Consider the following 15,956-nt stretch of genomic DNA (forward strand, 5'->3'; position numbering starts at 1 on the left):
GCCATCCACTACTTTCCAACTAGTTAAGTCAAAGTGTTTTTATTTTCTTTTATACCTTTTAAAGTAATAGCTTTGTTTTTCTTTCTTGTCATATTCTGTTCATGAGGTCATGAATGTGTTGTCCCAAGCTGTTGCCAAATATAAAGCTAGATAGAGTTGATAAAAGCAAGAGCAATTAAAGATTAAAGTCATAATACTGCCTAAGTTGACATCTAAGATAGTTTTCCTCCTGCTATCAACTGATGCTACATCTTTCTCATGTGATCTTGGTTTTCCATAAGTAGTCTAGACATAATTTCTTCAACCTTCCACTGAAACATCAGCTAAAACCTATTAACAGGAGCACCACTGCATACATGCTTTCAGGGTGACAAAACATGGTCAAGTGAGGCATTCACTTGAGTTCTTCTAGTGTTTATAATTCTGCATTCTAGAACCGAAGTCTGAAGATTGTCTTATTAAAAAAAAAAAAAAAAAGCCAATAACTCTGTCAGGGGCTGCTTGCTATATAATGCATTAAAAGAAATGTGAAATTTACATCAAATGATTTCTTTTATGTGTGGGGTGAGGTAGCTTTTTTTTAATCTGCAATGAGTTTGTGTTAATAGTGATATTGCATACTAATATTTCAACAACTAGTTGAGCCTTTGATCTTCTTCACTGTGTAACTAGTATTTCTATCCTAATTTAAATTCTAGAAATATGAACTTCTTCGGTATGCCTCTTTCCAGAAACTTCTTGATTATGCAGTATCTAACATAAGGTGTTCTGGTCCTAAATCGTATCTTGTGTGATTTCATAAATCATTCTGTTTTTTAGGCTACTTCTGTGCTTTTGTGACAAATTAAGTGTTGTGCAGCCTCAGCCCAAATATTATGGTATTATTTTGATTCTTATTTAACTAAGCTTTACGTGATCTCTTACATAAAGTTCATCTTCTCTCATCAGCTATTCTATTTTTTTTCCACCATGAATTAGCTTAAGCTTGCAAATGCGTATTTACAGGTCTAAAAAGCTTTACTAACTTTTAAAGTTTTATCTGTTAGTCTGTTATTTTTCTGTAGTTTTATTTCCAATCTCAATGACATATTCATGTGATATTTCATAGAATCACAAAATAGTTGGGATTGGAAGGGGCCTCTGGGGATTATCTGGTCCAACCCTCTGCTCAAGCAGGGTCACCTAGAGCAGGTTGCCCAGGACTGTGGCCAGTTGGATTTCAAATAGCTTCAAGGATGGAGATGCCACAACCTGTCTGAGCAACCTGTTCCAATATTCAACCACTCTCACAGTGTAGAAGTGATTTAAGATGTTTACAGATTTTTAAATTAAATTCTTAATTATTCAATTTTGCACTTCATGGATGTAATCTGGAAAAAGTGAACATTAAGCAGCTTTCTATTAATCTTTTCTTTTTGCTTTTTTTTTTTTTTTTTTTTTTTAGTTTACTGGAAATTACCTAGTAAAAGGAGACTGGATTTCTAGTGTCTGTTACAGTGCTCAAAAATAATAAAACATTGAAACCTAGAAAAATGAATTGGAGAAGGTAAATCCTAATATCTCCTTAAGCAAATTGTTAAAATATCGGGGAGATACTAACCCTGTATATTTCTTCTCAGAGGTTCATGTGTCTTTCACTTAACTGTAAGAGCTGTATTTACATAGCATGAATTTTCACTAGGACAAAGAAAGATCAAGGTGCCTCTGAAAAATATTTAAGTCAAGGGGTTGAATTAGGAGCTACCATACCCAGCCAACAGGAAATGTTGGGCCTAAATGTTTTCTGTTTGTGTTCCCTGTTTACCAGAATTGTACCCTTGTATGCTTAAAAGCCTGTTCCTTCAGCAAAACTGAAATAACTTAATTGCTTTGTTTCTGTACATGAGACTATCTGGGCAACTGGCTTTCTTGTTCTCATTTGAACTTGTTAGGTCAATTGTCCTCACTTCTCACTTTTTTTTTCCTTCTTGTTCAGGTGCTCTTGCCCCTTCATTTATAGAATGCCAGTTACGTATTTTCCTTGGTTTGTCATAGACATCAGTTACAAACAGTTAACTAATAACATCAGCAAAAAGTGTTACACATTTGACTTTTCTTAAGAAGAAAATTGAGCATAATGCTGCAGGCATTGCTTTCTTCCTGATTCTTCCCCAGAACTCTCTGGAACAGATTGTATCTTCTAGGAAATAGAACAGCCACTTTAGTAAGCGGTGAAGTGGCAACAGTGAAGAAAAAGCTCCCAGTTTCCTCTTTGTTGGTTTTTGAATTTTACATCCTTTAAATACTCTGGATTATGGCTAATAGTTATGTTGCAGGATCTACTGAATAACATCCTGGTGATCCTAATTGCTTTATAAGGAGTAATGTTCTTAATTTAAAAAAATTTTCTCCCCCAGTTTCTTCACTGTTCAGTTTTGTTTTTTATGAATGCTAAATTCTATGGTGAGGTTACACAAAGTCAGTCAGAACACTTTGGAAAGTGGACTTTAATAGTGAAGTAATAATTAGACTGCCTTTCCTTCACCTTTCTTCTTTTGAATTATGGGAAAGCGAAAAGAGCTGTTCCAGTCCCTCCAGGTAAGTGGAGCAATGTTTTTGTTTTGTTTTCCTTTATAATACCAATGTTTTGTTTTGTTTTTTAACTTCTTAGTAAGTTGTGTATTCTATATACTAACTTCCGATTTTTACTGAAAGCAAAAGTTGCAAGTCAGCCTCTATAGAAATTTGTGAAAATAAAGATGGGGTCAAATGTGGGAGGTGTTTAAAATTTATGCTATACAGTATAGTATACAAGTATTGAAAATGTAATTCACTTGGCTGCAGGAGAAAGCCAGCTGTTCTAATTTTGGAGCTTTAAATTTGGAAAACAAAATAGCTACATTTTTCTTAGAAGCATCTTTATTAAAATTCCTATGTGGAGTCCAGCGAATTGCTAAATTCAGCTCGTCACAGGTAACTGCTAAAAGAATGATATTCCTTACTGCAGCAGATATAGTCAGTGCACTTGACTTTACTTTAAACATGAACAGTGAGATTAAAAAGTTAAGAGCTTATTTGAGGCGAATAAAATTGACAGACTTTTGACAGTTTTGACCTTGCCCTTTTATGCCTGTTTTATATTATAAAATGAAGTTTTTAAAATAAATTTTTATAAATCTTATCTTTTTTTTAAGGATACTTCTTAAAGCAGTCATACACCATGATAAGGTCTACAGAAAAGCCTGTTAAGAGTTAGTAATTTTGTATGCAGTAAGAGTTTGTATCTTGCGGTGATAAGGGACAAGATCCCAGATCAAATGTAAAGAGTAAAAAGAAATGTTGAATAGACAGTATCAGTCTTGATGAAATGCACATCTGTAGGATGCTGTAACTTAAGCATTTTGTGATATACAGACCCAGGGGAAACTGTGCTAATGGATTACCTTAATTTTGATTTGTCTCAACAGTCTAGCACAATTTTGTCTAACTTTCATCTTTTCAAACCAGAAAGTACAGATGTTTCTGGAGGCGGAGCGACACTGAACCACATGCGAGTGGTCAGTATAGTTGGAAAGTTTGTGTTTGCATCACAGAAGTTTAAGCAGTAGGAGGTAAATCAGCTGCTGCTGTAGCTGGCAGGTTGTCCTCCATGGACTATCCAGGTTAGAGGGATGACACACTTGTGAGAATGTGAATCTTCTTGCTGACCATGAGAGAAACGCTGAAATTGAAGAGTCCTAATTTTGCTTCAGGTTCTGCTTAAGCATTATAGTTGTCTTTCTTTTCAACAGAACTCTTGTTTCTACATTCAGTTCAGGTTGTTTTCATGCATGCTGTTTATGTGACAGCACTGAAATTATAGAAGGGCAGTCTCTGTATTGCTGCAGTGCCTAGAAAAGGTAATTATAGGGGAAGACTGCTCAGCCCATGAACAAGTTAGCGCATAGAGGTCTTCTGGCATACAGTATGCCTAATGCAGGTAAAGTGTTAAGAGTCCTTAGCTGCAACTCTGACAAATCTTTCTAGGGGTGTGCAAAGAATTTTTCTCAGCAAACTTGCATAGGTTTTTTCAAGGGACTATTAATGTGTGTGTATACATTTTAAACAAGTATTTAAATGCTTAATAAAAAATTTTTGAGATGAAGTGTCCGCTGTGTTTTCATTGCTCCTGACATGTAGGGAATTAAGAGAAAACAGAAGAAGCTTTACCCGAAGAAGCCTGCAAGGCATTGTTTAAGTCAGTGCACGATTCTCTTTTACAAGTTGTCTTCAGGAAGGTATTTTAGAAGCAAGCTTCAAAGTATGCAGTAATAGTTTTCAGAATGTGTACCTAAAATGTTTAAAATATATATTAAAAAAAAAAAGTAAAGTGATTGTTGAAAGTTATTTATGTAGCACATTTAGATGTATTGTTTTATAGAACCATCCTTATTTTGTAAATAAGAGCACTGTTTTAAATTTTAGTAAATTACGTGCAACCCTTATTGTTTTTTATTGCTCCTTATATATATTTTAAACATACATATTTATATATTTTACTGTACTGTGTTCCCCCAAAGTGATAAAATAGGCTTATGACATTTTAAATAAGAATGTTCATGAAAGTATCTTACCATGGTGTTGAAAGTACGGAGCGAATGAACACTGAAAGTGTGGGACTGCATTCTGATATAAGTACCAAAACTGATAATACTGCCAAGATAATTTGATGCTTTTCCTCTCTTCAGCTCTGATCCTGTTTCTCAGTGTAATTCAGAAGACTACAGTAGAATATACTCTATGGGTTTCTTTTGCTACTGAAAGCAATTTAGGTTAGGAAGGCTTGTAGAAAAATCTACTTCATTGGACTGCAGTAGGAAACATTTGTTTGAAATCTGCAGATTATCTGAAGAGATAATGTCAGGGCTGGAGTTTCACATGCCAATTGAATTACTTCAGGAATTATCTTTTCTTCTATTGGACAGGTGTTTGCTTGTACTTGGGTTACCATCCAAGGTGGCTATAATTCTGGCTATGGTAGCTAATAGCTAATAGTAGCTATTGGCTTAGACATTCGCATATTTAATTTCTCATTCAGTTGAGTGGGTAACATTTTGGTCAAGAAGGCATTGAAGTTACTTTTTTGTTTTTTGGGGAAAGAATATTTTTAAATTTCTCTTTAATTGTGATATTCTGTCTTACAGAGCAGATAGTTTCCAGTAGCCTTTTGAAATTAGAATGACGTAATCACGAACTTCTCTCCTGAAAACACATCCTCTGTATGTTAGTCTTGTTTCTTATTTGTCTTGGGCAATAAACAATCTAGAAGGAAAAGAGGAGGCAAAGGCAAAAGACGGACTTTTGTTTTTGGCCTGGCAGCTACAGTTTTATTTGGTAGGCTGTAAAGTTAACCAGCTAAGTCATTTAAAGCTGTCAGAACATTACCTGAGTCTGAGTTCTTTTCTGTTGCTGTTCACCTTTATTTCTAGCTACGACAATGTCTTTATGGTATAGAATAATTTAGGACTCTAGAGATCATGTTATTTAAACCCCTGCTCAAAGCAGGGCAAACATCTGAATTAGGTTGGGTTGCTCAGTGTCTTGTCCACTCAAGTTTTACATGTCTGCAAGGATGGAGATTCCACAGCCTCTCTGGGCAGCCCTTTCCAGTGCTTAACCACCCTCACTGTTATTTTTTTTTTCCTTATATTTGCTTGTAATTTCCTTGCTGTGGTTTGTGAACATTGCCTCTCCTCCTGTTGTTGCACACCTCTCAGAGTCTGGATCTGTTTTCTCTATAATGGCACATTGGGTAGTGTAAGACAGCATAGATTCCTCCTTCACATTCCTTCTCCAGGCTGAACAAATGGTGCTCCCTAACATTCCTCTTGTAAGTCATGTAGTCCAGCCCCCTAACTATCTCGATGGGCCCCTGCTGGACTCTCTCCAGTTTGTCAATGTCTGTCTTGTCTTGAGAGATTCAAAACTGGACACAGTACTCCACCTGTAGCCTGGTAAGTGCCAAACCAAATATAGGAGGGTAATCACTTCCCTTGGTCTGCTTGCTACGCTCTTGCTAATGCAGCCCAATTTGCAGTTAGCTTTCATTGCTGAAAGGAGCTTGCTGCTGAATCAACTTCTATTTCTTGTCCGCCAAGACCTACAGGTTCTCCAAAGCTGTTTCATAGCCAGTTGGCCCTCCACCTGCACTGTTGCATGAGGTTAATTCAGTTCCAGGCACATGCTTTGTGTTTGCCTTAGTAATAGGTAAATGCAATCCTTACAGATTTGACTGGACTAATGGACTTGAGCCCTTTGTTTTCCCATCCTCTCAGATTCAGTTTCTGTTTAGGCTTATAATGTCCAAGATCTTAATGGAATGCATAAGTGAATTTTCTTTTCTCTTTTAAGTGCAAAAATTACAGTGCTTGAAGATGATAATTTTTTTTTCCCTCGGATGTTAGTTGGAATCTCTTTACAAGGCATTATTTCACAAAATTACTTCAGACTGTGGCCTGCAGTCAAGTAATATTGCAAAGTCCAGGAAATGAATTTGTCTCTGACCTTTTTCCAGTAAGTTATCCCGGAGGACAACACTTTTTTTTTTTTTCATTTTTCACAAGGATTGATGTTCATAAATTAGATGTTATTAAAATCCACAAGGTTCTCAAACCTTCACAACCAAAACATTGAAACCAGATACTTGCTTCATATGCAAGTACGTGTTTTGGTAATGCTACTTTAAAAGAGAAAATGGGTAGGCAGGAAAAATTGGTCTTTACAGACTGGCCTAAGAAAAATACTACCAAGGGAATGGTTTGGGTGAGGTAGGTTTTTTTTGGCTGATACTATGTGCTTGTCAAATATTGACAAGAAGCAATAGTAGTACAGTGAAAAAAGTGTCCCATATGCCCCATATGTTAAACAAAATCTCCATACCCTTGGAAATAAGAGAGGCTTTTGATATGGTCAGCCATTTCTGATATGGTTATAACTCATATCCATAATATATATATACATACATACATGTATATTATATCCATATATTACTATGTAGTGCCCTCATTACCAAGATTTAACACATCTAATTTAATTTGTTATTCTGAAAAATATTCCATTAGTTGCTAGTTTCAAAACAGCATTAAAAAAATTCTGGATGATGCATAACTTGGCAAAGATAATATGCTCATGGGGTGACTTCTAAGTGTCTGTTGAAATTTTAGGCAATAGAAGGATGTAATCCTAAAGCTTCATTGATGATAACTCTAAAGTCTTAGTCGTTCAGTATTCAGACTTGCCCATGACCTCATTAATATTCTTTGAATCAAAGTTCATAGTTTTAACAGTTCAAGAAATACTGAATTCCTTCAGAAACTTGAGACAAGTTATGAACTCCTGTAAAGAACAGCAGAACAATCTCCATTCCTGATTTGTCTTGGCATCCATTCGAGACATAAACGTCTCTCTGAGTTGTTGGTGCCAAAGACTCTTAAGTTTCTAGCAGCCATTCATCACTTCTTGGCTGGTGATTTCAGTCTTAATATCCTTATTCTGTTGAATGTATATATTTAGAAGTGACATCTTGGAATCTTCTCCACTCCATGTTTTTGCTTCTTTGCCATTCAGTGCCCATGGCCAAGAACACTGGTCTCTCCTTTCTCCTTGGAGTAATATCTAAGAATTCTATACAGTGGTAGTTGCAGTATAGGTCTAGACAAAAGGATCAGGTAGTGTGTCCCCTACACATAGAAAGCTGAGGTACTATGTTTTAAAAGATCTGCTTAAGCTAGCTTGAGCTATTTCATGTCTAGTGCTAAATAATGTAGCAGAAGTACACATTCTTAGAATACTTGGACAGCTTCAAAAGCCTTACTACTTTTCATGGCCAGTCTGTTGGGGAGAAATGGGCTTATTCTGGTTATGGTCATCTTTAATGATAAAGTTATCTTTATTTACTTACCAGTTCAAGCAGAAGTCAAAACTAATGCTGTTAGATCTACATACAAATACCCATACATAATGCTAGATTGTGTTTCCTACCAGGTAAAGCCACAGATAGGTTAAGAGTGCTTATCATTGCCTGGCTAATTAGCCAATTTGGTACCTTCATTTCTTTTTTTTTTTCCTTTATCATTTGACCTTAAAATGAGAGAACTCCAGTGATGGCATGAAAGTTGCACATCACTGTCATGTTTACTGACATGACAACGGTATCAGGATTTTAGGTACACTGTAACAGAACTTTGTTTTTAGTCAATGATGTCACATCATCCATATACCAGTTTTGCACATTGCTCTGCACAGGTTGGCCTAATCCCATCTCGTGTCCCTCTTCCTCTTCCCAAAGTGTAGTGCTGCTACCGTGGGATGTTTGTTTGGGGCTTGTAGAATGATGGAGTAGCCAAGAAGAGGTGCGCTCTCCTTTCTCTTCTCCTGCCCGGTGGCGTTCTTCCCTCTCCTAGAGAACTGCCAGAGCAGACTTATTGTACTAGCGGGTTCATTTTGGTTTTCCAGAACCAGAGAGGAAGTCTTGTGCTACAGTAAGGTCCAGTAACTAGGTAAGTAGAAAAAGAGAAGTGGAGCCCAGCATAAACTTGAGTTTCTAGCCCTCCAACAGATTGAGATGGGAGTGGAGGGTTCGTAATGATGAGGGGGAAAGTTCCAACTCCTACGCACAGCTTCCTAAAACCGTGTTGACCACTTATTCAAAAAGCTAGTACAGTATCAAGGTAATGTATGGAATTACAGTGCTTTTTTGGTATGGTATCATGACAGATTCAAGTAGATCACCACATTTGCGTACCAACATATGGTACAAATATGTTGTGTTCTTAGTGACTGTAGGGGAGGAATTGATTTTTCTTTCTTTTTTTTTCTTTTTTTTTCTTGCTCTGCTATGAGGGCAAACAGCATATTTCTTTTCCTTTTCCACTTTTTTTGGCTTCCTTGCACGTTTTAATTCTAAAATTCTGACCTAAATTGGTGCACCTGAAACTTAAAGGAAAGGCCCTCTTTGCTTGTAAAATTTAATTTTCTCGATACCACAACTTGTTGCAGGTATCCAGCTTTGAGATATTTAGTTAGAAAAGATATTAGTTCTTAAGTATTTTTACTCTTTTCAGTATTTTTCCTTAAATTTTGTTAGGATTTCTTTTGCCCTGATTGAGCTGTTAGGTTAATTTAAGGTTTGACTTTTTTCTTTTGTATATTGAGTTCTCACTTCAAAAATAAGGGCTACTGGAACTTTTTTTTTTTTAAACAAAAATAAGTAAAAAGAAAGAATATTTCCAAAACAGTTAATTGTAAAAGTATCTCTCTCTGGGAGAGGGTAAAACTAATCAGTGGATGGGTTAAAGTTAACTATGTATTTGAGAAAGCGTTGTTTCATGGATGAATTGTGGGTATTCTATGTTATATTGTATTATATTGTATTATTATAATTCTATATTGTTATGTATTATTCAGGAGATAACAAAAGGATAATCACATAGTATTACATGTTTACTATGCATAATAATTAATGTCTCTTTCAATTACAGTTCATTGCCATGAAAAGGAGGATATGATAGTTTGCCCTATGAAATCAGCTTACATGTGAAATTTGGCAGGTATGTGTATCTCTGAGAATACAGCACAAAGTAAAATAGAATTAATATTTATTCTTTCTTAAATATTGTTTAGTCTGTCAATAAATATTAGCTGTATAGCCAAAACATTAATAAAATACATGTTTCTGTAGTTGCATTTGTGAAAGATTACATAAAGGGCTATTCACTAACTTAGTTTTAAAGATGAGCTTTAAGGATCATGCAAAAACTAAGAAATCAATGGCTTTCTCTTGTCTGTCTGGAGTATATTCTTGACTATTCAGTTTATCTACTGCTTTGTTCTTTTTTTATGGGGATTAGTTAATTATTGCTATATATTTTTATTTCAATAGTAAGCTGTCTTGCTACATTTTCAGATAGTTCCTGCAACAAGTCGTGTTACATACAAATACTTCCCTTTCCAACTGAGAGCCGTGTTCAAAACCTACTATGTCTCTGTTTGGTTTTGTGCATCTTCCTTACAGAGCTTGGAAACCGTACTCTGAAACCATATTTCCTTGAATCTCAGGTATTTAGGTAATTCTCAGTGCAGCCGGAATGCAGAAGTTCTTGCCCAGGGAATATTAACATCATCTTTGGATGTTGATGTATTGATAATTTGTTTTAAATACTTTCTGCTCTCATTTTAATACAGGTAACACAACGACCTGTGGAATATGAGTGATGACAAACCCTTTTTATGCACTGCCCCTGGATGTGGCCAGGTGATGGGCTGACTTGACGTTATTAACAAATGTCAAATAGAAAGGAAACAGTGAAACATATTTCCAGAGACTGTAGGAAAGGGGTTTTATGATAAGTGGTAGAAAGCATCTGTTTTCCAGCTCTGCTGAAAAGCAGGTGACAGCAAGAATGTCTAGCATTTTAAATATGTATTTATTCAGGAAATAATATCCTTAAAAGGAAAAACTAATTAAATTATCCTGTTTGAGCTGAAAACAACTTTTCTAGCCCTGCTTTTTTTTTTTTTTTTCTTTTCAGTAAACACTCCATTTTGTATTAGGTAACCTGCATTTTTCAGAATATTCAAATGTTAGCCATTGTGGAACTTGTGGTCATTCTGTCCTTAAAAGTTTAAGAAAGTATCTCAATTTTTTCTCACTTTGCAATAACCTAAAATTTTGGTTAATTTTTACATCCATTGTGACTGCAAGTATTTAATGGCATAGAACTTTATATATATATCTAGATATATAGGTATATATCTAGATATATATAAAAGAAAGATGCTAACAGTATGCATGCCATGAAATGTGTTTCAGTTCCTATTGTAGTTTTAATATGTTCTATTAAATAGTGTTAGTAGATAGAATGCTGAATGTGAGCTAAAGAGAAGAATTGTTATTAATGAGCATCTTAACAGATGGTTGCTTAAAAGGAAGCTGTCTTAACACTTTAATTTAGTAACCAGAAAATGAATGAATCTACATTATCTGCTGCATGAGATTAAGACATCCCTGCTGCCTTTATATAGAATTAATTTCTTGAGTAAGCTTCATTTTTTCATTATGTTAATGTACTTGGATTTATTTGGATTTTGAGTTCAAAATATTTTCATCTGAAGACTTTAGATTTTACTATGGTTGACAGCGTTAATGTTTCATTAATGGATCCTTTTGTATTTAAAGTGGGAAAGGACTAAGATTTCTTATTATGTCTAACATGTTCAGAGACATCAAAAGTAACAGAAGAAGCCTGCTTCCTCCTAAGCAACGTGTTTGTCCCCATGCTATTTGAATCTGGTTTTGATGTAAACTCTATCGGAAGTGTTTTGGCAACTAAACCTCCTGGAAGACGCATCATGGGGCTACAACAATCCTTGATACCAGTGAAGGAGAAGAAAGAAGTTCATGTCCCTGAAAATGGGCAAGGCTCCTCCAGATGCCAGCTCATATTGTAGAATAGAGAGGGAGTCAGAATCTGGAAATCCTGTTCCCTCCAAAGGAGCCTGTCTATCACATAGTGGGGACAAGAAGATGCACTGAAAGTGTCTTAGAGTGAAAGAACACCATGTTTCTGGCTTATGTTGTATCTAGTTATGACAGAGAGGACCTATAGATAGCTGGACATTCAGAACCCGTGACAAGCAGACTTCTAACAAAAAATGTGTCCTCTCAATACACTTGAATTTTTAAATCCCTCCTCAGCTCCACACGTATATCTCCTTTTTCACTGAAATACTCTCTAAAACTATGTTCTAAGGTCAACATAGCTTTCTGTATTGATTTCTCTGACACTTGATGTGTATCTGTTATAAGATGTATGTGGAGTGAATTATTAAATTATTGGGGGAGAGTCAGAAACATAATTTGGGTTCCAAATGTTCACTGGGAACATTAAGAACCAGAATATTTTCTAAAAAGTTGGGAGGGGGGAGGGTTTTTTGTTTTTAGGAAACCTGCATCTTGCAAAACTTTTTCTTAGGTTATCTCAATTAACTAATTTTACCCCTATTCCAAATGCCCAGCAAACTTCAAGTTATTCTAAGTAAGGATATCTATTTTAATGGCATTTAGTTTGTATGCTTAATGCTTTTTTTGTAAGTTGTGCCCAAAGTTTTGGAAAAAATGTGCACAAAACTGCTGGATACTTCTGAAAACTTGACAGCTTTTTAAGTTAAGTTTAGTTCATTCACAGCTTATGTATCTGAGGTTACCCCAGTGTTTCCCATTCTGTCTTTTATGTTAGGCAGTGAACAGTCAAGGCAGGAGCTATATTTTGTTTTGTTTTTACACTATTGAATACAGCAAAGTCTGTGTTTGTGATTACAGATCAATTTTAATTATTATGATAATACAAACAATACAGAAATCAAGTAGTTTTAGTCGATTACTAAACATTGTCAAGCTCCATTACTACAGCAAATAGCTGTTTGCTAATGGTTAGTGAAGTCTGCAGCACTCTGAAATTTTATTTTGGTATTTTGATGAATGCAGGTACTTATATTACCATTTCCCTAATATCGTTACTATGAACATTATTTATTTGAGTTTTATTATGTTTTTTGCTTGGTATTGTTGACCAAGGAACAAGAGAGTTGTCTGTTAGCATAGTTTATAATAATTCTACATGTTGTAAAAAATGCCTTTCTGTAGAATTGTATTCACTTTGTTCACATTCAAAATTACAACTTTTTTAAAACTTTCTGCCACAGCGTTTTACCAATGAGGATCACTTGGCTGTCCATAAACATAAACATGAGATGACACTGAAATTTGGTCCAGCTCGTAATGACAGTGTCATTGTGGCTGGTTAGTATATACTTTTATTAATAGTTTGTTCACTTTCTGCTGCAATGTGCATACATTTTATGTATTTTCTGTACATAATACATAGATTTCTGTAACCAGACTAAAACATGTTTGCGACTTAGTTATTCTTTGTTTTTTAATTCCTAATGTATGTAATGACATCAGAAGAATCAGTCAGTAATAATTCTTACTCTTTACATGGTATAGTAGAAGGAAGATAAAAATTCATTTGTTTGTTTTTTACTGTATTTCCACCTCTGAATTCACAGTATTTTCTCAATCAGTTATATTATTAACTTTTTCGTTTGTCTAGGATGAGAAGTAACCACCAATGGGTAATAGTATTCTAAAGTTTAAAGTCCTTGAATGAAGGTAGCACATGCTAACTATGCAAAGTTATAGTCAGACTGTGTTTCAGCGGTGGAACAACCTAAATAGATTTCACAAAGACTTTCAGACCCTTCCAAAACTTCTTTTTCTCTAAGCAACTAATTTATTATGAGGAGCAGACAAATAAAACTATGCTACTCTTAAGTTGACTGTTACGTGTTTTTAAAATACTAAATGTGATCCTCAGCAATTAAACCGTGGAAAGGGCAGGTGTGAGGTGTGTGAGAATGAAACCATGGCAGCATTCTCTTTGCAACCACATTTCAGTGTATGCACTATCAATCAAAACCTCTCAGTTATATTAGTAAGATTGCATATAATACCAGTTATAACATTTTAAATGTGTTTACTTTGTAGCAAAACCTGATGGGGCATGATTTCTAGTGAAATAAGGAGAATATGCATACTACCAAAAATTTTATAGAAAAATGTCTTTTGAAACTGATTCTTACAGTAGTCAGTAAGATACCAGAAGTCTTCGGTTTCCAGCTTGCCTGTATAAACATCGTAGGAGTCAATACAGTTTTGTGTACTGTATCACACTTTACTTGCTTTTAGAACTTCAGCACGCTTGAGAATAATTGCTACTGTTTTCACTGTATGAGAGGGGAAAAAGCAAACTATCAATGAGCTGTAAAAGCAGTTTTCTCTCGTGTTTGAATGAAGTACTTCATGTAGGCCTCGTCTTTGTTTGAAAATAGAGCCTACTTGTTCACTAAAATAGCACGCTGTCCTAGACTAGGCACCTGAAAATAGTTTCCTCCAGTCTCTGGATACAGACAGAAGGAAAACTTTGATATCTTCCCAGTACTGTAAGGGGCTTACTGGTTCACAGACCTCAGTTACTCATCTCCAGCAGGTGGAGTAACCCTTCTGGTTGGCCTGCATGCAAGACAGAAAGGAGTGGGCTTTCAAGACATAAGAGACTTTTTAACCATATTATTTCTCTCTTTCTGTCTTATCTCTATTGTTTGAAACAAGGAGGTTTTCTCCATAACCAAAATGAATGTCAGCTTACAAAAACTAACCATATTCATGTAAATACCATATATTACCAGTGTGTGTTTTTTTTGTTTGTTTTTTTTTTAATTCAGGTAATCCTTCACATCCCCATTTTTAGTTTGCTTCCTATCAGTATCTATATTGTGTTGGCTCGATAAGAGTGAGGAGATATTTCTATCTAAGAAAAGAGCAAATTTAGTGACAGGCTGATAGTAAAATTGTAGTCCAGTGCTATCACAATCATAGGATTTGGGGTTTATGACTCATTCCAGGACATACTGAACTTTTTTGTATCAAAGCAGAAATCGGCATTCTTTTCACTGTAAAGCTCATTCATTTTTTGAGTATGTTATTTTGAATACTATACATCATGAGAAAATCAACACAAAGCTGGTAAGTATTGATTTTAAGGATTTTCCCTTAACCACAATCTTCAAAATATGTATTTAATAAACAGTTTTTAAGAAAACTGACTATAGAAGCATCCCAAGCATCCACAAATATTTACACTTTTCCATGCACTTTAGTTTTTTGAAGAAAATGACGTAATTGAAGTCAATTTCCAGACAGCTTAAAGTGTTAATATTCACATTCATTCGTTATAAATTCATTTTAAATAAGTAAGTAATAAACCCTATTTATAACAACTTTGTGTAAACTAAATACAGGCTTCTTAAATTTATAGGATACCTTGGTATTTTAATCTTGTTTTTAAGTAAAGTTAAAGAATAAAACTCACTTTAATCAATTTTTTTTGACTGTTCCTTAAAGTAAGCCTGGCTTTTGTTTTAGTGACTCACTGATATTTAATTAAACAATTAATTAGCTTGATATGTTGGTGCTATTTTCTTACTTTTGTTCTGAAAAAAATTACTATAAGTAGGTTCATAAATTTTTTTCAAAACAAATTTGTGGTTTTTCTCTTTTTTTCCCCACCCCTCAGATCAGACACCAACACCAACTCGATTCTTGAAGAACTGTGAAGAAGTGGGCTTATTCAATGAACTAGCAAGTCCTTTTGAAAATGAATTTAAAAAGGCATCTGAAGATGATATTAAGAAAGTATGTTAACAACATGGAAAATATCCTTCTTCCACTTTTTTGATATCAGAAAATTGTTTAAAAATCAAATTTTGATTTCTGTATTGCCTTCTAAGCTATACCAATAATCATTGTCCAACTGCTTATATATGTCATACAGAGAGAATATAAATTTAAGATCTACTCTTCTGAAGATTGGTTTATCTGGTTAATTTTACACAGTGAGCATTGTCTAATTGACTTAATTCTTTAAGTGTCTGGTCTATATCTGTTGAAGTTACTCATTAGTTTTGACAGAAATTTCATTAGGTCCTGAATAAGCAAATGATCTGGAAAGTAATGAGGTTTTTGTTTGTTTGTTTGTTTTTTAATAGAAAGAAATGTATCTGCAAGAAAGCTGTGAAAAGAACAGTATATGAACACTGATTATTTTGAATACATACATATAGTTTTAAATATAGAGATTATTTTTAGAATAAGCGGTAAAGATAGTGAAATTTAAATCCTGACAAAATTTAGCAAAATCACTGATTTAACGAAGTGTCAATAACTTTGTGATAATTATATTCAGTTTCTCAGTTAAGCAATGCTGAAATCACTTTTGTCTAGAAATATATATTGATCACAACCCAGCATCTACTTTTTTTTTTTACTGCACAGATTGAAATTTAAGGAAAATTTGGGATGAATCTGTTCAGCAATTTCA

The 15,956-nt window shown here is 34.6% G+C and overlaps 1 protein-coding gene across 11 annotated transcripts in view; it reads left to right on the forward strand.

The window, feature by feature from the left end:
* ATF2 (activating transcription factor 2) overlaps positions 1-15,956 on the forward strand; it is a 56,251-nt gene that overhangs the window by 1,356 nt on the left and 38,939 nt on the right. For 3 of the 11 annotated variants that reach the window (XM_067299024.1, XM_013960612.2, XM_067299020.1), the window contains exons 2-5: positions 9,498-9,566; positions 10,201-10,270; positions 12,721-12,817; positions 15,153-15,271. In XM_067299024.1, the coding sequence (XP_067155125.1) occupies positions 10,223-10,270; positions 12,721-12,817; positions 15,153-15,271 (264 nt within the window). In that variant the 5' untranslated portion in view covers positions 9,498-9,566; positions 10,201-10,222. Of the gene's footprint in view, positions 1-1,479; positions 2,578-5,162; positions 5,238-8,305; positions 8,517-9,497; positions 9,567-10,200; positions 10,271-11,236; positions 12,054-12,720; positions 14,603-15,152; positions 15,272-15,956 lie in introns of those variants that run through there. The other 8 variants (XM_067299027.1, XM_067299021.1, XM_067299019.1 and 5 more) reach the window with 8 other exon arrangements.

Source organism: Apteryx mantelli, chromosome 6 (genome assembly GCF_036417845.1).
Source record: "Apteryx mantelli isolate bAptMan1 chromosome 6, bAptMan1.hap1, whole genome shotgun sequence".
Taxonomy (NCBI): domain Eukaryota; kingdom Metazoa; phylum Chordata; class Aves; order Apterygiformes; family Apterygidae; genus Apteryx; species Apteryx mantelli.